Here is a 24,454-nt window from a genome sequence, read left to right as displayed (position 1 = left end):
CCACATAGTGAAATTCCTGATGGGATATGAAGTTCCACTAGAAAACTTCTAAGGGATCTACAAATTGAAAAAGGCAGATAACTACTGAATTAAACACAGCACAAATGGTACAAAGTAACTGTCTGCATCCTGAAAAGCTGGTTGTATATGTTTAACTTCAAATATAAGTAATGCAAAAAAAGATAAATTAAGATGCTACATACATAAACCTATTGGCCAAGTGTCTGCAAGTTCAAGCTTAATTTACAACTTCAGAAATAATTCTGTATAAATATTTTAATGCATGTTATTAATTCATGCAACTAAAATGCATTTATTTTAAAGAACTTGACTCTTAACCTTGTTATATCTCTTTTTAGAAAAATTACTTCACCTCAGCTTTTGAGCTAAAACTCTCTCTGACAACGGGTGCTAGTTTAGCAGACTATAATTTTGACTCATATAGTCCTGTTAATCCACATATAAGTCATCTTTTTTTTGGTCTCTCTGAGTAGCTCAGTGACCAAAAGAGTAATAATTGTCATTGAAGAGCATGCACATAGTCCAAAGCAAGGACTTCCTAAATCTTGCATTTCATTAAACTTTGGTAACAGTTTTATGAGGCAATTACAATTAAAAACAATATAGGATAGTCCTAAAGAAAACAAAAAATAAACACTATATAACTAAATACAGACCCGCTGATGAGTATGAAACAAACCCAGTTCCAAATGACATTCGGTATAAACTGTTGAAGTAGCATAGCAAATTTCTAATTAAAAAAACCTATTTAATGGAAGTCAAAATCAGAGCTTAAGAATAAAATTAATCTTATTCCAGTATAGAGTCACATAGTCAAAGAAACTATATAAGAGCAATTAAACCCAAAATCTGGGCTTGGGCGTCTCAACACATCCCAAGAGGCAGCAGGTTTTGCATCAGTTTTCTCACTGTTTGGACCTGGCCACCAGAAAACCAGGACTGTGCAGAGGACTTGTAAACCAAGCCCTTATTAAACCATTCCAGCAGTATTACCTATCCATTCCTCAGGTTTAGGAAGTAACTGTTAGCAGAATCCGAACTTTCAGAGGCCTCTCAGAGTTAAATGACAGCTGTCATCTCAAGTCCTGTGAGCCAGTACCAAACAGCCTAAATTGAGCCTTAGCCTCACAGCAGGACAGTATTTGATCCCCTAAACTCATGCGTTTTTGTCAAGGGAAAATTTTATGCACACTAAGCTAAAGTGGAAAATTGCAGCCTGTTGCAGTTATTGGACACTAAAACACCAGCCTCCACTGTTGAATCCTGCTGCTCCAGCCATTCTTCCTACTAAAAATTGTTAGGAGATCTCATATCACTCTCCTGAGAAAGAATACAGACATCCAATTACTCACAAAGCAGGAAAAGCATAAGCTCTCCTTGCACTCATAAACTTTACTCTGCCTCATGTGACTTGTGGAGCTCAAGAATGAGAAGTGAATTTAATTTCTCTCACTATTGATGCCTTCACATCTTTAATAAAGGACATCAGCTAGAAAACCTAGTAGTGGTGAAAAAATTAAAAAAAAAAAAAAAAAAAGGTGGATTTTGCTGTTTGGTAATTCCTTACTTAGAAATACCCATGTATTTTACTTTGTGCATGTTCCTGAGCAATATATCACACAAGAATAACTTTTGACAGAACTATCCTTTTCCTGGTAGTCACTGACTTAAAGTCATTTTAGGATTGATCACCATCAAGAGTCATTGTCTTCTGAAAGATTAACTAGAGAGACCTAATTTTTCAGAGAGCTAATTTTTTCACCTTGTAAGGGAGCCTGGAGGAATTATAACTATCAGATATCCTTCCAGCCCATAAAAACACAGGCACTCAGAGGAAAGTCAGCTAAAAGCAGACAGATGTTTTTATTGCCATAATACCTGGCGCAAAGTTATTCTTACTTGTATAGTTGTTTCCTCTGCAGTACTGGCTTACTAATCTCTCTCTTGTTTCTCTTCCATGCAGGGATCGTCAGTGGAAATTCATTGTCTGCAGGATGACAGAGTATGACTGCCCATTTCAAAATGTTTAAAAAGATCGAGTGTATCCAACTTGAAAAGCCTGGGGACAGACGGGGTGGAATGAGGATCAGTGATTACGGGAGAAGGGTGGTTAGGTTTACAAAAGAAGTACCAAGTCTCATCAGCTGTCTGCTAAAGATACAATTCCTTCCCTCTGAAACTAGTAAACAAATTGCCAGCCCATGTGCTTGCAACAGTGATTTTGGAGGATTTCTTCAAGCAGTACTGGCAATTGTATCCCCCAATTAAAATTGCTTATGACATATGATACACTTATGATACACAAGTCTAGCATATGCAGTTACTTTGTTTATAGGTGCTTATAGCTATTCCGAACACACACAACTTTCACATAGCAACTTCCTATAAACTGCTTCCTAGCACAGTTACTCTGAATAAGGTGGAAACATACTACAAGCTTTCCAACACCCATTAGGTTTCCCTGTCTCTGCTTTGTACTTGGAACCAACCCAGTGATCCCGTGTTGGAGGGTCTCTGCATCTGGCATTACCTGTTAGAGCTCTCAACTTAACTCCCTTGCAACAAAAGTTTGCCTGCACAGGGGAATTCCAGGTATTTATAACACTGGAAGATGTCAATACCAGATTAAATTGAGAGTAGATCTGTCAATAAAAGCAGAAGCCTAACCTTCCTTTACTGAGAGTCTCTTCTATATTGTCTTTAAAGTCTCTAGTGACATAACCAGCCAGGAGCTTTACTCTGGACAAACCTAGGAGTAGGGTCAAGCCACTTGCACTCTCAGTAAATATATGTACTGCAGATGTCAAGGGTCTATTCTTCAGCTGGATTGGGTTTCCACTATGGGTGCCTGTTCAAGATCCATCTGCCCTTGGTAATGTATTCTTGGCTTAAAATAGACAAATAAAGCTGATGACATAGGTGATCTCTATTCCTTCAAATAGCAGATCTCATCCCCTGTAAAGGATAAGCTGACTACGTTTCAAGACTGCACAGCACTTGGGCAGCTGTAATTCAACAAGAAAGACTATTGATCTCTTCCAGAAAGATTTGAGGTAGGATTTTTGCTCTTGAACAAACCAGGATTTAGGGTTCAGTTTCTCAGATGATTAAGTCAATACTAAACTTAGCAGTAGCTTCATCAGTGCTGGTCCAAGGGCCATGATGACCCCACGTACCAGCTTAAGGTTGCAAAGCTTCATAAGATGCAGTGATGTCAGCCAGTCCGTTTCCATGTTCCAAGCATTTTTAACATATTTACTAGCATAGCCTCAAGTGTGAGTACTAAAACTACACTTGTCCAATAAAAGAATAGGTTTTGCATTGCTGTAGCTTTGTTCTGTCTTGATTTTACTTACACTAGCTTATTAATTTGCACACAAAGAAACCCTCTGTCACAGAGACCGTGATGGTGATTAGGGAGTTTCTGTAAGAGCTGGTTGCTGAGTCCTGTAAGTAACAGTGGGAAAGAGAAATCAAGAGGCCTAGAGAAGCTGGAGAAGTTTGTTAGCTGAAAGTGGTAGGCAGGCAAATGAAATCAAGAGAGATCCAAAACAGACAGCACCAAAGGAGAAAATACTCACACCAGCGAGTTGATGGAAAAGGCCAGGCACTATAATTAGGCATAGAAAGATCATCTCTGGGAACACCTGCTCTACATGGACACCCATTTGCCACACAACTTTATCTTGGATACTCTTATCTTGGCTGTTCTTAATTCTGTGTGCACACAATGGGCTCATGGAGGTCTTTGAGGTGACAGTGCTTAAGGTTATGTAGACCCTCAGTGCCACAGAAACGAGATGTTCTGCTCTCTTGTCCACTGGAGCTGCAGCATCATATTGTCCCATATGCCACCTTTCTCTCTCATCCCTGTCCCAGTCACTTCCTTCCACCCATGCTCTATTCCCAGCTCCACCCTAGCAGCACATCTATGTAGGATACATTTCACAGGACTCCTCTTCAGAAACTTAAGTAATTCTCAGATGAGGGAAGGTGTGGGTGGGAAACAGAATGTATCTTAGGGGAAGGCAGAAATGGGATGTAGACCAAAAAAAAAAAACCCAAAAAGCAGAAATAAGGCAGAGACAGAGTGGTTCCTGTGAAGTCCTAGGACGGCTAGTTAGTAAAGCTAGGAACTGAACTTAGTTTTTATCCAAGGTTTTATCTAAGTAGCAGCATCCACTTCTAATGTTTAGGTGATCTTTGCATGTAGGAAGACATTGCTCCTATGCTAATAAAGTTGCAGCCCAAATTCCTCAGCACAGAGCAAGGTGATGACAAGCCTGCCTTGAAAATGGCCACTGACTTCAAAACTCAATCAAGCCTGCTTTGACTTCCCTAACCTTTCAATCTGTGTAGGACACCTTACCAAATCTGAACGATCTTTCACTTGAGTTAACACAAACCAGATACCATTGCAGGGGTACTATATAGAGTAAAATTCATCCCTGATCTGAGAACCAACACAGAACCAATGCATTACTGAAGACCCACACAAGCCTAACATTTTAAATAAAATCTTCTTTTTTAATAAATAAAACATCACAAAATAAAGTCTTCTTTATTTACTGAATAACAACGGAATGGATTGAATTCAAACATCTGAGAGGAAAGCACTCTTTCATAAATGCTGAGCATTGCCCCAGTCGTGCTACAAGGGCTGCAGATGGCATACTGTCAGTGTTGTCAGTGATTTCTTTAGATAAACTAGGTCAGGGTAATCTTTGCATTCACAAAGGAAAACACAGCAGATTTCAAAAACCAAGGGGAACCTTTCGAGCTTTTCTAACTATAAATAAAAAAGGTGTACAAGAAAAAGTGGCATGGGCTGGCTTTGGAAGAGGAACACTAAACTGAGTCCCTTTGTGGATCTCCTTTTATCAGAAACTTGGTGAAGGCCAAGTCAAACCCATATTGTGCATTTGATCTACTCCTTTTGAAGAGAGGTCTGAATAAGAGAATAGCATAAGTAATTGGTGAAATCAGAGACAACTCTATCAACCTCAAATAGTCAAAGAGGACAAATTGTCTTCTCTTCCTCCCAAATCTCAAGATTAACTTGACATTAACCCATGAGATATCTGTAGAAAAAGAGAGCTCTATTTTTTTCATATGTTCTGCAGAGCATATAAGTAACTCCCAACATTTTTCACTTTCAGTACTTTTCAAGTGCTTCAAATAGTATATTTCAATTACTTCTCAACAACGCCTAGCCTAGAAACTTGTTTTTTGTATGAAGGTGAGATTCTTGTTTATTCACTTGACAATGAGAGCTGGGATTAGTTTACATGACATCAAACACTGTAAGACTAAGGATAAATACATCAGACTTAACAACACCGCATTGATTAAAAAAAGAAATGGCAAACCCATAGTTGTGTTGAAATAAGACATATTTCCTGTAAAATTGAGACCTTTAAACCTCTTCCAGTCCAGTATTCAGGATTTTGTAACATGAGATAAACCTGGCTGAGAGTCATGGCATCACCTAAGCAAAGAGATGCCAAGACAGCTGAAGGGAAACCAGTCTGTGGATAAAGCAGAAGTCCTGGCAAAAGACCAGTTGGCTCTTAGGAAAACTTACTCAAATTTGACCCTTGACTCACAGCCATTGAATCCTTTTCTGGCTTTAAACTCTTTCAAGCCCATATTTATTGCACTGGCAACACGTTACTGTACTGGTCTGCAACTTTAAGGCTACAGTACTGTTTGCAAAGAGAGAGTATGAACATCACTGGTAGTGGCACTTTATACTAGAGTTGTTGGTGTGAACCGTAGGCAGGAGGAGTTCTGCTAATAACACATTATCAAACATAAAACATCGCTTGTGCCTAGATTTACTTTCCAAGACAGCAGTTACACAGCCGACTGTTACAGTATTCTGCACTGTTTCAGGGTACTGATATGTGTGTAGCTGATGATCTGAATAGTAATCTGGACCTATGCATCAAGAAATTTAGAAAAGGCAGTAAGGTTGCCCACATGCTGAACATGAAAGTCATGCACAAGTGCCTGTGGGTCAGAGCCAGCAGGCTTGGCTCTGTCTTTCTAATCTCTGTATCTGAATATCATTGATTAAAATCTTATCCAGCTTGTGAACTTTGGCCAAAACCAATGGAGTTCAGTCGTAAAAGAGTAAGGCATCTAAATGCTTCTCAGGTTCTTAGCTTAGCTGTTGCATCTCTACAAGGAAGACTGGAAAAATGGATTTTGACTTAGAGGGAATAAATCAAAGAGTGTGCCAAGAACAAGGCACTGCATACTCTGTTCATAGTTCTAGTTTCTCAGACATAAAAGACCTGAATTGGTCAGGCACTTGGTCTAGATGATCATTGTACGTCTCTTCCAACTGAAATATTCTACTCTACTCTACTCTACTCTACTCTACTCTACTCTACTCTACTCTACTCTACTCTACACTACCTGAAAAATCTAACTGACTTAACTTCACAAATACCAGGACACACTCTACCTTATGTTATCTTTAAAACATTTAAAAAGAATAAAGAGAAGCTTTGCTCAGCTTAGCTTTAAAGTCATGTCAATAGGTTAAATCCCAGTATGTAAAACAACAAGAACAACTACATTTCTGCAGGATATGAGCTTTAATTTACATGCAGGATCAAATTCTCCAAGTCTTCTTTGAACCAGCCAAGTCACCACACTGCTGAATGTGGTCTTAAAAAGATCATCCAAAATTGTGGAGAACACAGAAGGTGACACAGGTGCCCAAGAGTTGGATCTGAGAGAAAAATGAGACAAATGACAAGAACTGAAGAGAAAATAGTGAAAGAGAGACATGAAGCCACCTGAAGAATATGCCATTATGTAATTTCTTAAAATAAATGTGTGCTCCTCTATCTTAGGAGATGAGATGACTAGGATAATTTAATACCAGAAAAATTTCAAGAATTTGGATAAAGTTCCCCAAATAACTTTGCAAAGAAAAAAGCCAGCACAGTATATCAAATGCCATCCTTGAAAAGCAGAGGATTTGCCAAGTGAAGCAAACTGATAATGTTAATATAATTTTTTAATCTGTGTTGGGAGCTCTTAACCCTTGACCAAAGAAAACAGAGAGATGAGAACAGAAGGAATAAGCCAACAATGAAATGTGAGTAGAAGGAGGAGGTGTGATCACAGATTAAGAAAGAGGCAAGGGAAAAAAAAAAAAAAAGCACAAATAAATTCTCAACGAACTAAAGAAAATGATCCTTTGGCACAACATGGAGTACCAGAAATTAACTTCTAGCTTTCCACAGTTATGTGAGGCTGAATACAAGATTTTGCTTCAGTTAACATAAACGTATTGCTCAAGCTGCTTTAAAGTTCGAAGTTATTTAAGATTCTGGCTTGGTTTCAGACCCACATTGAAGTGAACAAGCTTTGACTTGGAAATACACCTATTCATCAGCAAAACACTGCCTAAATTATACAATTTATCCAATATTAAGTGCTTTTGTCTTCCACTGAAATTTAACAGATGCCACAGCCATGTCCAGGGGTGAAAAATATTCCCATCCACTGGTTTTCAAACAAACAAGCTCACAGGTTTTTTTCCTCCTTAGCCCTTACTTCTGTTTTCATCTGGAGGCAGGGAACATGGCCATGTAAAGCATCTAAGATAGCCTTCTGTGAGTCCCAACTTGGTAGACCCAAGCCAAGGTATCATAAAGTAGGAGGTAAAGAACTAGCTTCTCCTCTGTCATTTTTGCGGGCAAGCTTCTCATCCTCTCGTTTCACATGATTTTTCACTGAAGCTCTCTTCCCGTGCTTTCACTGTCTCTCTCCTGTGTTCCTGTTATTCCTACAGCTATGGAAATATTCTGGTGCAGCAACCTTCTCTGCCTGCCTGCCCTATCAAGTCAAATGTAGACTAACTGCATGTAGCACCATAAAACCAATAAAAAACCAACAGCTTAAAATTGCATAACACTCTGCAATTTCAGATACACATTCCCACTGCCCAAAGTCTTGGTCAAAAGCCTACTGATAATGCGTGAAGCTTATCCATTTATTTTCATAAAGTTTACACTATTCCTTGTGTGAGGAAATACAGCCTTCTCACACAGAGAAAGCTCATGTATCTTTTTCAGACCTAAGCCAACAGCAGGCAGGAGGTCCTGCTATCATAAATAAATAAATTGTGATCATGACCTTGCACAGAAAGTGTCTTTCTTCCTTTATTTATCTTTATTTTACTTATTCAGAGTGAGTTTGGCACTCACAGAAAATTTGAGGTGGACTTGGAGAAACACTTGCCCATGTAACAGAGCACTTTTCTGTCACATATTTCTGACCTCCTCTGTGCTCTAAGAGAACAGCTGAGCACGTATGTCTTACTTGCCAACAGTGAGCAAGCAACAAAGGGCGTAAGTAATGCTGGTTGTGGTAGCTCCTCTGCTAGAAACTGACTCGTGACTGTAAACTTAACTCAAGATCAGCAATCAAACATATTAAACTGTAACACACTTGCACTTGTTATAGTTCACAGGCTGGACTGTGGCATCAAGAAGAGACTTTTTCAAGGATTTTATTTGCTGAATGTGCTGCACTGAGTTGGAAAAAAAGTCATCTACTCAAGTTCCTTTACCTTCAGTGCAGGGAGAGAACTAGATGAGACAATATTGATGCAAACATCCTTCTCTACCTCTTAGAAATGCTACATCTGAACATTTTTAGCAGCACAGCCTGCAGTTTGCTCTTTTGCTGGTTTAATATTACTTGCTTTCCATATGCCTCTGTCTGACATCTGCCTTTGCCGCAGGTGGGAACTATGGCAAACACATCACAGACTCTGCGCTTAACATTGCAGCACAGCAAACTGAATTCACAAGCTGAGTTATAATTTGCAGTTACTCTCTGTATTATTTAACAGGCAGACAAGAGAAAAGGGGCTTCAACTAATTAAGTATTGTTCAGCAGATACAGTAAATACGTAGATCACCATTAATCTTAAATGGTAACCAAGAGAGCATCGGTGCTCTGCACCCAGTTCATACAGACACAGCGCATTCACAGGATTACTAGCAAGAAACATATGTCATGAATTCAGATCATTACTTTCCTCTGTTAAACTGAATTTGTTTCCTGGTTCTCTGGCTAATACGAATGGGTTGGATACCTCAGCAACAGTGGAACTTCTGCTCAGTGTGAGCTGAGCACTTGGCTGTACTGCTCAATCAGCGCCAAGGAATCTCACTGTTAGTGTTGCGGACCAAGCTCTGTACTCCGTCCAAACAGTGCTGCATGACACAAACTGCCCCACAATGCAACTAGTCTGACCTGGCTCCTGTCAAGCCATCTGAGATCCCCATTTTGCCATCTTTCCCCTCACACTATTGTAACAATCGCCATGACTGAAAAACAAAAATCATGAACATCAACAGTGAAATCACTGACACCATATGGAATTTTAGATATTTAAATACAATTCAGTGGGAGCACCACATGTTGTTGAAAAACAAAATAACCTTAACACGTTAGGAACCACTGTTCTGGTGCCTTTGAACGAATCTTTCTCTAATACCAAGAGTTATTCTCTAAATTGTCGTTTGGGTCGACTCTACTTTTATTATATCTTCATTAGCAGCTGTCCACACCCAGTGGTCAACTTAATAGTTTGGCAGAAATTTCTCACAATTAGCTGAATCTATTCAGGGATGGAAGGTGGGATAGGATGGGGGGGGATAGGATAGGATAGGATAGGATAGGATAGGATAGGATAGGATAGGATAGGATAGGATAGGATAGGATGGGATGGGATAGGATGGGATGGGATGGGATGGGATGGGATGGGATGGGATGGGATGGGATAGGATAGGATAGGATAGGATAGGATAGGATAGGATAGGATAGGATAGGATAGGATAGGATATTTTCATTTGAAAGGGACCTACAATGATCATTTAGTCCAACTGCCTGACCAGTTCAGGGCTGAACAAAAGTTTAAGCATATTAAGGGCTTTGTCTAAATGCCTCTTAAACATGGACCGGCTTGGGGCCTCAGCCACCTCTCTAGGAAGCCTCTTCCAGTGTTCGACCACATTCTCATTAAAGAAATGCTTCCTAATGTCCAGTCTAAACATCCCCAACACAGCTTTGAACTACTGCCTTGTGTCCTGTTGATGGTTATCAGGGATAAGAGATCAGCATATCCCTCTCCACTTTCCCTCCTTGGGGAAGCTGTAGAAAGCAATGAGATGGCCTCTTAGCCTCCTTTTCTCCAAACTAGACAAGCTCAAACTCCTTAGCTACTCCTCATCTGACATTCCTTCCAGTCCTGTCACCAGCTGTGTTGCCCTCTGGATGCATTCAAGCACCTTCACATCCTTCTTACATTGTAGGGCCCAGAACTGCACACAGTACACAAGATGAGGCAGGATAATCACCTCTTTTGACTACTGGTTATGCTTTAATGCACCTCAGGAAGCGATTCGCCCTCTTGGCTGTCAGGGCACATTGTTGGCTCATATTGAGCCTGGCGTGAACCAGGACTCACAAATCCATTTCTGCAGGGCTGCTCTCCAGCCACACCTCTCCTAGTTTATCCTTGTGCTTGGCATTACTCTGTCCTAGGTGCAGAATCCAGCATATTAACTTGTTAAATTTCATCTCATTAATCATAGCCCAATGCTACATTTTTTTTCTAGATCCCTCTGCAAGGCCTCTTGTCCCTCAAGAGAGTAAATAATACCTCCCAGTTTAGCAAACTTGCTAACTGTGCACTCCTGCATCCAAACCACTGCTGAATATATTGAGCGGAACTGGCCCTAGAAATGAACCTTGAGGGACGCTACTGGTGACTGATCACCAGCAAGATGTAGCCCCATCCACTACAACATTTTGAGCCCCATCCTTCAGCCAGATATTCACCCAGAGCACCATGAACCTGCTTGCCCCACAGCTGGACACCTTGTGCAGAAGAATGCTGTGAGGTACAGTATCAAAAGCCTTACCAAAACCCAGGAAAAATATATCCATAACCTTCCCTTCATTCACTAGGCTGGTGACTTTATCATAAGGATATCAAATCACTTAAACAGTATATATGTGCACTTGTTCTCTGTTTGTTGTGCCTGTTGATCTAATTACTCGTGTTAGATTTAAGCAACTCTAATGCTGCAAAGTCAGAAACATTCACTTGTATCACAATGCTCAAATTCTATATACATATTCAATAAAGCTAATAACATATTTCCATAATGTGCTGTATGAATGCGTGCAAAGATAATGAGATGTTGTTCTTATATCTTCGTGAGCTGAAAGTTTACAGTGGAAAGGAATTAGCTCTTTTGATCAAGCAAGAAGAAAAAAAGAGCAAGTGACTAATATATATTATTCTCCCGCCTGCTTTACTAAAAAAACTGACTCAGCCTTCAGTCTGTTGCTTGGAGGACCAAGTAAAGTAAGCAAAGAGGATAATGATACAGCGTAGGACGAGCAGAACTAAAGAAAATCCAAGGTATAAATGCTTTCAGAGCGAAAAACTCTGAGATAAAAGGATGGGCCATGGAAGACATGCCTCAATTCCCATGCTGGTTCTGAATTGCCCTTTGTCTCTCTTTGTCAGTAAGGGTCTTAGCATAATGGGCAGCAAACTGCAGTGTGGTGCTGACACACTAGAGAATCTTGAAATGAACTTGCTAGAGTAGTCTAATTTCAGTTGGTCAGAGCTTGACATTAAGAATTTTATCATACTTCTTCTGTTGAGTTAATTGAAAACTATAAAATATGGCTAGTGCTTCAGAGATAGCTGTCATGAGAAAACAGGCTGCTTTCTACTCCTGGGTCTTCTTTTCTGCTGAGACCTATATCTTCCTGATACAAAGCCTAATGCTGTTTGACAATTTTCTAGAGCAGGAAGGTAAATTAGCCCACCGTGGCCCATTCTGTCATGATTAGATATATTTCTGTATCCCAGCTACTTTGCTTGGCATTTGCTTGGGTGTTGCTAGGTGGTACTCCAGGCAGTGTACAACACAATCAAACCCTCAGTGTTCTTAACTCCTCAGCTGCAATGAGATACTGTACTTCCCTGATTTCTGCATAGACAATGAAAAAACTTTTGGAAATTGAAATTGATAGGGGATGGGAAAGGATAAGAAGGTGACATCTGCCTCATTATTAGCGTAGGCTTGGTACAATGGACATGGTCACTCATATCCCACACTAAGCTCAACTATAGATTTGAATGCCAGAGCCAGGCACATGTCTAAACCAGAATGAGCCCTGACAGGGAGGACAGTGGAAATATATACCCTAAAACCATGTGTAGTCAACCTGACAGTAGGAAGAGAGCTAATGTTTTCTATAAATGTTACATTGATTAAATGTGAAAACTCCAATTAAAAACAAATTAAGAGGGAATAGTCATCATGAGGCTTTGCTAGTGAAGCAGTCAATTGCCTGAAATCTTAAAAACTGAAGAGTGCTTGTGCGGGCACAGAATAATAAGCCTGAAGATAATTCCAGCAAAAATAATTACAACTGCCTTTTTCTTAGGGAGCTTTCGTGTTGAAAATACAGTGCAGAAACACCTGTGTCATCCTCCAGGCTTCACCTGGCAAAGGCCTTTGATTCCTACCAAGTCTTCTGATTGAGGGAACAAATTCATTATTCTGTTTAGAGGACTATGCTCCAACAAGCTATTGACGCTGCAAATTGTCTCTTGAATGTTGGGCAAGGCAAAAGATGTCTGAACCATGCCAGAGACTGTTTCATAGCGAAAAGAAAGAAGGGAAGGAATTAATGGAAGAAAGAAACCTCCACAAAATAAAGGAGTCCTGGGGAACAGACATCCATGGCAGGACTGAGATGTGATTTGTCCCATGAAAAGCCTTCTTATAAGGCACTATGAACAGTCCCACTGTCAATAGTCTCCATGGAAAGAGTGCCTAGTGGTTAAAGTGCTAGCCAGGGTCTTGAGAGGCTCCTGCTTGGCCATCCACTCTCCATGTGAATGGAGTAGGTTACTTGGGTTACGCTCCCATGCCACATTGCAGAATAAGTACAAAGATCTGTAAACTGTAAGCAGGATGATACTCCTAAAAGTCCCACACAAATGCTAAGACACATTTTCAAACTAGTGCTTCCATTGTGCCCAGGCTGCTAATAAATCCAAGCTCATACTTCAGCTAATACAGCTTGCCTGATTCCAGGATAGCTCAGTTAACACTAGGACTGTGCTTTGCTTCATGCATAACTTAGACATATGAAACATGCCTTGTGTTTCTCTGCATCTCATCTTTCTTTCAGTAAATCAAGGATAGTAAACATAATTGTACTGTCCACAAATAAATGCAATGACAACAGTGAGGTTTTAAGATGCTGTGATGAGAAGAAATCAGGAAGAGACCTCTAAATATGACAGATCAGATGAATCACAGTGTGATAGTGCTGACTTCATGCTCTGGCATTTTTGCTTGCCTATAGTACTGATGCCAAGATCATCATCCCTGGCTCTTCTGGGTTCTGCTGCACCACAGGTCCCTCTGGAGCTAACACAGCAGTGTGGCAGCCTGCTAGTCAGCACAGTCATCACAATGCAACAAACAGCACAAAGTTCCCCATTCAGATGACCATTTCTAACCCATCAAATATGGCTATTGCCTGTGGGATGGCCATGCTGGCCATAGCCAGGAACCAACAGCCTACCTATTTACCTTTTACTGCTAGGCCAGATACCATGTCCAGATAGTGTCAATAAGCCAGCTGTGAGTCGGTTTTTGTTGTCTACACCCTTCAGGAATCATTTGCTGGAGAGATAAGCTGTACCAGTGGTCTAGGCAAGTGCCATCTTTTTCGGCCATGCCAGTTACCTATTTTCTGGGCTAGGATCTTTCAGGTCAGAGATATGGAGCTACTCTGCTGCTGCTAAGTTACTAGGGCTGCACCTCTCATCCATGGGGTACTGACTGTTCAACTGCTGCAGGTAATACACATGGTACAAAGGACACTTTCCCCAGCCATCACTGTACATCTCCACTGCAGTAAGGAGGGCAAAGGTTCTTAAGTGTTCTTAACTCCTATCAGGAGGGGAAAAACAAGTCCCTCCATCAGGGAAGGATACTACCATATGCAGTTGCTTAATTACAGTTTACTAGTGCTGACTTGGTGGATGAAAAACTGTTTGTTACACACTTTATGTAGAGTCCTTCAAAATACGTGGCTCTTCCTGGAAAGGAAGAAAGGTTCCCAGGTGGGAAAGGCTATCAGGAAGCAGTGAACTTGACTTGCATGTGTGTATACATGGATTTGCCCCGTTCAACACAGGGAGGCTTCCGTGGTTATGATCCTGATTGAGATTAACCACCTTTTAACCTTCTCACATATCTAGGACTGCTTTGCCTACTGCCTCCACTTATCTCAGAAGAAAATAACTTCTTGTGCAAGCCCACAACAGCATACTGTTACCATCCACTGAGCCCTCAAAGGAGAGTAACTTATCAACTCACATTTTAAATGGTAAAAAGCAATTTCCTTTAACAAATATTAATGTTTTTATGCAAAGGAGAGGGGCTTCAGCAAAACAAGCTATGCAGGCCAGAAGAAAAGGCAGCCTAACAGCAAGTGGAAAATCTGAAGGCAAATTCTTACTCTAAATCAGGCAGTGGAGGGACATCAAGCTGGTTCACCTACACCCTAGGTAAGTTTAACCATTGCTGTCTTGTGCACAGACTGAACCAGACTGCTAGCCCAAGGAATGCCTACACAGTTAAGTCCTGCAGGTGGAAGATGCCTGAGAACCCTGTTGGGTTTTAAGGTTGGAGCCAACTGAAACTGAGCAGCTGGGTTTGTGCCAGGCAGCATAAATTAGTCAGGATTCTCCTGGAAGATTCAAACACATACAAAAATAAGGTATGTCTGACTAAAACAGCTGCTGGATGGGGTTTGAAAGGAAGTGCTGAGGCACCTAACTGGGTACTTACACTTTTTTTTGTGGAACTGCCTCTTTAAAAACACAGTGCAATTGTATGTACTTCTTCTGTGCTAGCCCAAACGAGAGAGATCAGACTCTGAGCTCCAAGTTCTTGGTACCATTCATTTAAGGAATCGCACTCTGGAATGTCCCAAGCCAGATATTGAAGGTCAAGGCTAGATGTAACTTGAAGATGTTGACATAAAGCTGCCAAGAAAATGTGAACCCTTTTTAACTCCGTGTGCTTGAAACTTGCCTCCATGGATAGCTACTGACATATGGGTATAGTCACTGTTCTAGTTAGCACAGCTTTTTGCGGGCTACAGAGCTTAAGGAAACTTAGAGTGTGGAGCAGTGTGAACCAAGACCCACCTGCTGGAAATGGCATTGGCTGGTGGATTAGAATGACTGCTCACAAACCAAGTCAAAATGCTCCACAGCTAATGACTTGATACTAACTCACATTCTTCTATGTAGGAGGTAGCTATGTTTTTGTAATGGAAGGTTTTTCCACTTTTAAATCACAGATGGTTAAAAGGGGTAACTTGATAATGATAATAATAAAGGCATGGGAACATGGTAAAGGCACTGCATTTTTATAAGGCCAAACTATAAAGATATTTTTAACAGACAGCACCCTTATAACCTCCAAAACATATCCCACAAGTAATCATGAAATGAATATGCTAAGGCAACTGCTTGGTTTAATCCAGTGCAAGCTGAAATCAATGGAGGGATGTCAGAGACACTGGACCAGGTCCAGAAGTGAGCGAATGAAAAGCACAGCACAGAGAGTGGTGATCCAGGCAGCCTTCATACAGTAGGCTAAGCACACCAGACACTGGCAGACCTTGCACAGGAATTCTCAACGGAAAATCTTCAGTAAGGCAGAAACTGCCTCATTTTTGAGCTACTATGGGCATATTTTTCAACACTAAATCTAAGGTTTCGAAGCCATAACTAAGGCATTCCTAGGGGTTTAGTGGGTTTGCTGTGAGTCAGGTCTGGTACAGCATCATTCTCTTCTTTGCAAATCCTGTTAATTTTTTTCCACTCTCTCACCACTGTTTTTCCAATAAAGATGAGTTAGTTCAGACTAAAGGAAGCAAGAAAAGAAAATCTCAGTTGCTTAGCAGTAAAACATATGGACAGCTTCTGCAAACAGCTTGGATGTTTTGAGTGCTTAAGAGCTGCAGGCCTGTACTAGAGGTGTTTCAAACAGGATCAGATGGGAGAAAACTTTCATGGTTCTCCATGTTTGCCTCTGATTCTCGGTGGAGTATCTCTCCTTCTGAGATTTCTGTACTTCCATAGGCATTTTCAGTATGTGCTACATGAAGATCCACCTCCATATCTCCTAAAGAAGTCCAAATTACTTCTGTCTCCCTGACTCTGCCTTGGTCCTGTGTGGCCTCCAGGTGTACTGCCTGTTGCAACTAGCTGGGAGAAACTCCTCCAACATGTCTGCTTGCTTCTGCTACTCTCCTTCTCCTGCCTCTGACCTTGATAATAAAGATAATCTCAGCTGACAAACCATCTCCCTAGTATTTCAGCAGACTTCAGACAGGTGTCTGCATAGGGACAGAATATGAAGCTATGTTAACTTAAGTGAGTTGCTATGATCCTGATGTACACAAGTACACAGTGTAAGATGAGTTCTTGCTTGACTTCGGGAGGCAGTATGAGGACATACTTGCAGTCACACACAGAGCAAGGCCTCCTGCTCACTGTGACTCAGCATCAGAGCACTGCTGCTTCTTTTGTTCTTTATCATCCCCTAATATAAAAACGACACCCAGATAGACACGACATGATACTTATTACAGAGGGTAAAGTCAAGCAACAAGATCCATTAAAGGATGATGATTTAATGGACACGTTAAGGATAAATACTACACACACACAGAAACAGCCAGCAGAGTGGTGAAGTGCTGTGCAGAAACATCACAATTTTGTTGCCAATTAGAAACTGTGACAAATATATTATCTATAAGAGTTATATGCCTTCTGGGATCAGCTTAACCTAATTTATAGATTCTCTATTCTTTCTCTTTAACCTGACTAATAATGCTACTAAAATATTTACTATGCATCATAAAATATGTACAATGCTGCCTTTTAACTGTGTGCTTGCTGGAGAAAGCACATGTAAAAAAATCAAGCAACTTATGAAACTTGGCTGAAAAATATTCAGCTGGCATCAAGCAACGCCTCTCCATACACATATATATCTTCTTCAAGAAAGTGCAAGTAGTTATTAAATGTTCTTATGGATGACAACTACAGTTGAGCCCTGGTAAACCTGGAGAAATGTCTCTCTTTTTTAGAGATCAGGTTGAGTTTTCTACATATAACAATATGGTGCACTGAAGTAGAGAGGAAGCTGCAAAAGATGTAAAATACATGTCAGAATCTATGGATCCCAGTTGGATAAATTGATGGTCTTGAACAGTTAAGAGGTGCCCATTTTAATTGTTCTTTTTTTGATGCTGAGAAGTAGATTCAGGAGTTTCTTTGCACAGATACACGGTTTGGGGCGGGGGTGGGGGTGGGAGGAGGGGGGCAAATAAGCTGCTTATTAAGGGGGGCGGGGGTTATGAGCTGCTGCACACACTCATCAGAGACTAAGTGAAGTCAGGGACATCTTTCTCCTGTCTGCAGCTAGTGGTTAGCAGGCTCCCAGGTAAGAATTCTAGGGTGGAGACAATGTAGACACCCAGCTCCAGCTTTGGGAAGCACCAAAGGAGCACAGCCTCTTTTATAACGCATCGCTCACAGATGAGAAACCAAGACATTGTAACTTAATCAGGGACGAGATAACAACATGCACACAGATCACAGCTCCTGGCACCAAGCCACGTGCTTTGGAGCCAATTGCCCTCTCTCCTCAGAGCACAAGCATCTCCGGCACCCAGAAAAGGTGGCACAGAAATGAATTAACAAATAAGACAAAGGAGGCAGGCAACATATTTTAGTCTTCACTTGAAGCACACTGGTAAGTGCCCTCACTGAAGCATTTCCTCTTGAAACTCTAAGTAGGCTCCAAGGCTTGATTCCCTTGCTTCAGTTTCACGTTATTTCTTCATCAGAATTAGCCTGACAATACAGGGGAAAATGGCAAAGGGATTTGTTTACACTGTACATGGGCTTACTGCTTACCTGTTACACAATTAGATGGTTACATAAATGGTCCAAGCTGTCACATTCCTCACCCGGGCACTGACCATTGAAATAATCCAAGCAATATGACTCTGAGTAGCTGGAGGGTCTATTTGTGAGAGGATTTGCTGAGCAGGGCTGCAGCATAGTGCGCTTTCCATTTTTATGGGTGCGTTCATCACTGGATCATCATTTGCAGGCAGAGAAATTCAGACAGTGTTGATGCAGAGGTTTTCCATAATCCGTTCCAAAACTGGAACATCAATGTGGTCTCAATAACATTTCCCTCACCTTCCTTTTTTCTGAGGGCCAGCATAAAGGGCAATCAAGCATAACTTTTCCAGCTTGCTTCCTTGTTTAAAAGCAAGTAGATGATGACCTTGCATAAGTTTTTTCTCTCCCATCCCTCCCTCCACACTGATTATCTGATCCAGAGCTCACAGAAACGTGTGAAAACTTTAATACAGACTTCAAAAGCCTCTATAATCAGCCCCTTTTCATCTATCCCTTTCAAGCACGCTGAGCATTTTATGCAGCACATTGTATTCAGTAAATCTGGTGCCATTCTCCTACAGACCTCAAAGCATTTCCCAGTCATTAACAGCTCACGATAACAGATGCAAATATTATTCTAGGGCTCACTCTATGGCACCTTCAAATGAGTCTAACTGAGGGGAAAGGATTTCTCCAGGGTCACACTGTGTTAGTGCCACAGCTATTCACTCTCCCCTAGGGCACCTTTCATCTATTTGCATAGTGGATTTATTTTGAAAAAAAGCTGTAAAGAAAACATGCAGTGAACACCACCACTGTTTCTCCCAGCATATCCCTGAAGGTGGTCCTCAGGTGTCGCCTTGCAACCCAGCATCAGGGCATGCTGTTCAATTTTCAGAAAAAGCGAAGCACCCAGGCACGCCTCATGTAATGCCAGCAGGCCACCAGCTGATTCCCCAAGAGGAACTTGCCTCCCAGCTATAGGTATTTTAATCATAATTGTCGCTCAATTCCCATGAAAAAAGGAGGTGTATAATATTATCTACAAACAGAGAATAGAGCTACACGGGTCCTGTATTCACATCACAGAACAAGGAACAGTGCTTGTTTAGCGATTATGTATTCCCCAAACCAATGTGCACTGTGGGCTGGCAGTCCTTCCAGAGGAGAACTCACCAGCATGTACCACAGCAAGACAACAGAGCTGCTACTAGTTCATCTCACAAGCCAGTAGGCTGAGGCCTGAAAAAATTCCCCTCTTCTTCCACAACAGGGCTGCAGAACACCATACCAGGTTCAACATTTCCCCTCCAACATTTAAACACTGTCCCTGGCTAACCAGCACAGAACACTCCTTCACATCTCCTCAAATACAGCAGTGCCTTTGTCCTTAAAAAGAAAGGATATGATCTTCTATGAAAAGAACAACTTTCTGGCCACCAAAGAAGGATGTTTTTCTTCCTGTTTTTTTTGATCATTTTGAACAAATGTCAAGAACTTATAACAAATGTAGATCAAAATGAAAGGTAATATCATCAGTTACAAATATCTATTGGAATAAAAAAAATCTTGCAAAAAAGCCTGATATCTCCTATTCAATTATAAAGCTCTAGCCTGTAATTATAATTTGTTCCCTATCTCTACTATACATGACTTTATACAGAAAGAAATCTCCCTACACATCAATTTGCAATGTGCTCCAGTTTCTCATGAAATATTGGATCTAACTGATCTAGTATATTAATTCCCAGAAAAGAAATGGCAAAAAGGGGAAGGCAGGTATTGGATTGTCTGCGGGGGATCTCTTAGAGAAGTTACGTGACAATGTCTTGCAGCTGTTTCAATGGATGGTCTCTCCTGCACTTTCAAAGAGAAATGATACACCAAACCGTCAGACTATTTCTAACCCAATTCTAGTTTACAGGAAGTCTGGGATTTAGGAAAAGGCAGCACATGAGTGACTTGAAAGATGGCTACAATTTCTGAAATTAAATTTAAGTTACAAGCCCATCTAGCACTCAGCACAAAGCTCTGGGAAAGAACAGATCTCATTCTGCAGAACCTGAGACCCATCTGTCTAAACTGGTATCACAGTCTCTACCTTTTTGCATTTGTTCACATGTGAATGTTACAAGCTCTCCGATACAAGAACTAGCTTTCACATTCTTGTCTTTCATTTATTTACTCGTGCCTAGTCCAATCCATGACTAATTCCTTTGCAGGCGGTGACCACAGTCAAACATATAGCTTTGCTTAGCACATTTGGTGGCATCATACTCAATTGCAAGGATAATTTCTTTCCAAAATGTAACATTTAACATTGATGATACTTGTTTCTTGCAAGGTTTAAAGTATAACACTTCAAAGTAATAGTAAAGTACAATAATATGCAAATTCAGCATAAGCTCATATAAATGCAACTTCTACATCTCATTACACATTTCCAGACCAGCAGGCTTTCAGACGGAGTAAATCAGTGCCCCTTAATTTTCACAGGCCTGAATAAAATAAATAAGCAAGATGACATTAATTTAAAAGTAATCCACCATACAGGTGAAAACTGTGAACATTTCCCTAGTTTTGTTAGCACTGAGTTATCAAACTGTTCTTACAACTGAACATGACCTTGCAGAACAGCAAATTGGTTGACAATGACACTACAGCTATCTGGTTTGGTTATCAACAGTCAGAGCAGATGAGAGCAGCTAGCAACAGGAAGAATCATTTTCTTCCTATCATGTATCCTTTTCTAAATTTAATCACCTACGCAGCAGTTTACCTACATATTTCAGATCAAAGTAGCTTTACTAAACAAAGCTGACAACTTATAAGGCAGCAGTTATAGATAACTTCCTCAAATGAAGCAATAACTGGGACAGATGAACTGCTGATTTAGGTTTTAAAGACAGGGGTTCGTTACCAGGGCCAACGTCAAGGCAGCTTTTTCAGTAATATGTATTAGCATGCAAACACATACTCTCAACATGCTGTCACCAGAAACATCTTCCATCAGAATACAAAGAAAAGAGAATGAGAAAAGCAACATTTTCAGAGCACAGAAATGATGAGCAACTTTTGGTCTGTTACCTTCTTTTCTGAACCTTGCAGGATTTACATTTCAGTTGCAAAAAGTAGCCAGCAAAGCAGGTATTTGTACTGATTTTTCATCAGCAGGAATTTCCCAGACAGTAGTAGGCCAGTCACCTGGCAGTGAATATCACTGAGATTCTCTATTATTTCTTTATTGGGTGGCCAACAAAGCTATCTAGATATAGGTGTCCATAATGAAGATAGAGAATCTGTAGCTTTCTGATATTTTCTTATTTTTATTGTTGAACTCCCATATTTCAACACTGCCACATTTGGGGAGTCAAACTTGCAATCTGGTTTTTGAAAACAACTTTCCATAACATTTGCTGAGGAAGACAGGCTTCAGCCTGGGAATCACACAGAGAAAATCACTGCCTGGAAAAGTTGTGTTGCAGTCACATGCCCTCTCAAAATCATACAGAGTTTCAAAATACCTTGTTCTGCAGAGTCTCTCTGGGGAAAGTCGTTCCTAGCCTTCTGCTGTGGGGAAAACCAATTACTCTTTACCTCAGGTATCATTACATGCCAAGCAGGTCATTAAAAATAGCTAATGGATTTGGCTTAGTCAGCCACTGAACCTTGCCACTTGCCCATGCGTCCTATTACATTCTCTCAGCCCACTGAAAATAAATTTAACTAGCTTGTGACAATCAGTCACATCCTTTTCACCAGGGAAGAATGTTAGTAATTGGGTAAAAGATGATGATTTATATGGCCCTTTCTGACATGGGAGCAAAGAACACTGTAACATAAAGTTTTTACACCATAAGAACACCAAATCCTTTTGACATAAACTAATCCAAATTTTTGCCAAGCCATAGTTCTCACTGTGGTTTTCTCTCATTATTATAGGTTAAAAAAGGGGAGAAGAAGTAAATTATAAAGATGCACAGGTGTGTGTGGATACTCAAGTCACCCAGTTTGTTCCCTATTCACAATAAATCTTCACATAAAATGCTGTGTCATTATGATTTCAGGTTAAGAACTGAGCGCATAAAACTGGAAACTGCTCACTGTTAGCAAAATTACCCTGGTGTCAAAAATTTTGTGGTACCTGTGCACTCATTTTCTCCCTTGTATCTTCTAAGTTTATTGTAAAAGTGTCAACCTGATTGATCATTTTATAATGACAAAAATACATCCATAGTAGAGATGAAGAAACAAAACAAAGATGGCATGAAAAATTGCACAGAAATTAGCAACAGGCACTATTAGTATACAATCTAAAATTAAACCAAGGGAAAGCACTTGGAAAGATGAGGAGAGAACTGGATAAACCTATCTGGAGCAATGCGTGATTCACAGGGGTTGTAATACAACTGATAACATTTCAGGTCCACGTGATCAATCTAAATCTGGTCCAGTTTCACAGTGGTCAAAAGCTGGTACAATCTAATGTGCTGCTCAGTGGCTGTATGAATCAACTGATTATTTACAGCAAATTCCTCTCAAGGGGCAGCAGTTGGTATTGTAAGGATGCTGTCCAGGAAGCTCGGAAGACCAAGGGTTATTTTCCCAAGCAAAATCTTTCCTGCTCATTTGTGCTTAACATCTAGCATAACAGGAAGCCTGACCAAACTACTGAACACTGTGCAGCTGCACCTGCCTATTTATTCACATACTGAAACTGTAGTTAACCCCTCCATTAGGCAATAAGAATACAACCACTGAGAATACACATACAATATTTCTAATCAGCTCAGAAGTCATTACTTCTGTCCCTGAAAGAATATTCACTAAATATGGTACTTTCTCATTCAACATTTATTGCCTTTCATTAACTCCAGATGAAACACAAAGTCTCTCAAACCAAAAATAATGTTCCCTTCAATCCCTAAATGATGGCTTTGCAAACTCAAGCATATATTTACCAGCAAATTAAACCTTTCTACCTGCACCAATCCGCACAGTCTGCAGTCCTGCACTACATGACACAGTCATAGCTCCACAGCTCTCTCTTTAGATTAAGGTCAGTATCACAGCTGTCCATAAATCTCTGAATCTGATGGGCTTAATCATTACAGCGTCAAAACCTAGTTCATATCTTGTTGGTTATGTGGGAAGCACATAACACCTAGTTCTCTCTGTCATGAAAAAGTCCATTTGGAGTGTTTGAAGGAAGCATAATCTGCAAATACTTGCACTGTTTGTCAATACCACAATGCACACAGGACTCAATGCATCCTACAAAGCCAATCTGCAAACTACAATAACACCACATTCAGTTGCCATAGAAGAATGGCTCCTTCTCACTCTTCCACTCAGCAAAAACTCACTGAAGAAGCCATTCAGAGAACTGATCTTATACTGAGAAACTAATGCTAACCTTGTTGCTGTAACAGATTTGCATCAGAAATGTGGAGTAAAAAAATGAAGTCTTCTAACACTAAATGACAAGTAAATCCACCTTATGTTATTCAGCCTTTTCTTTGCTTCTCAGATCTTTCATATATTTCCTTGTAATACGTTCCCAGGGTCATCTTTTCTACCCTTTTTAAAAATGGGGACAATGTTACCCTTCTTCCAGTCACCAGGGACTTCTCCTGATTACCATGACTTTTCAAATATCATGGAGAGTGGCTTGGCAACCACATCAGCCAATCATATCATAGGTTTCCAAACTTCTCAGCAAGCACATGTTCTTAGGTTGGCTGTTGTGCCTCATCTATTAAAGGGTATCTTCCTCTGGAAAAGCAGTGCACTATGCCAGCTCTGTGCTTCCCTACAGCAGAAGCTAGTCAGAGCAGTCAGCACCATCCTTGTGGCAGGAAGGGGAAACCTACAGCCTCCATACAGAAGCACCTAGAGCCTGCCATTTTCTGCCTTCACTCAGATTTACTTGTCCTAATCAGTTTTCCCATGTTTCCCTTCCAGGAGCAGAAGCAACAGTAACACAGGCAGGTACTGCTGTGCCCTTTCTGGAATGCAGCTGGTTTAACTTCCATGTTTTTGCCCGCTAGCCGGAGAGCACTTGCATTTCCAATCCATTACCCGCCATGACTTCACAGAAAGAACAAGTATTAACCAGCACTATTCAATAGCATTAATTACAATATAAATCTTGCTCTCAGGCTCATTCGCCTCCTCCCAGGCTCATACTGGCGCCTGACTTGCATTTAACCACAAATTCCCACTCTTTTTCACTACTGAGGGCCAAGTAGCAATTTGACAGACGCTAGTGTTACCACCAGCAGGACAGTCTTTCACTCCTGTTGGCACTAGAGCTATTGATTTTATTAGTGCCTCTGGCAACTTAGAACTGACAGTCTC

General features: G+C 40.7%; 1 protein-coding gene and 1 long non-coding RNA gene across 2 annotated transcripts in view; one reads left to right on the top strand and one right to left on the bottom strand.

Moving 5' to 3' along the window:
* Positions 1 to 8,227, top strand: part of DPT (dermatopontin) — a 32,235-nt gene extending 24,008 nt beyond the window's left edge. The window contains exon 4 of the mRNA XM_009556962.2: positions 1,985 to 8,227. Within this exon, the coding sequence (XP_009555257.1) occupies positions 1,985 to 2,051 (67 nt within the window). The 3' untranslated portion in view covers positions 2,052 to 8,227. The remainder of the gene's footprint in view (positions 1 to 1,984) is intronic.
* LOC128854619 (uncharacterized) overlaps positions 1 to 24,454 on the bottom strand; it is a 236,304-nt gene that overhangs the window by 91,781 nt on the left and 120,069 nt on the right. The window lies entirely within an intron of this gene.

Source organism: Cuculus canorus, chromosome 1 (assembly GCF_017976375.1).
Source record: "Cuculus canorus isolate bCucCan1 chromosome 1, bCucCan1.pri, whole genome shotgun sequence".
Taxonomy (NCBI): domain Eukaryota; kingdom Metazoa; phylum Chordata; class Aves; order Cuculiformes; family Cuculidae; genus Cuculus; species Cuculus canorus.
Note: the sequence above shows the minus strand (reverse complement) of the source record. Positions and strands in the feature narration are given on the sequence as shown.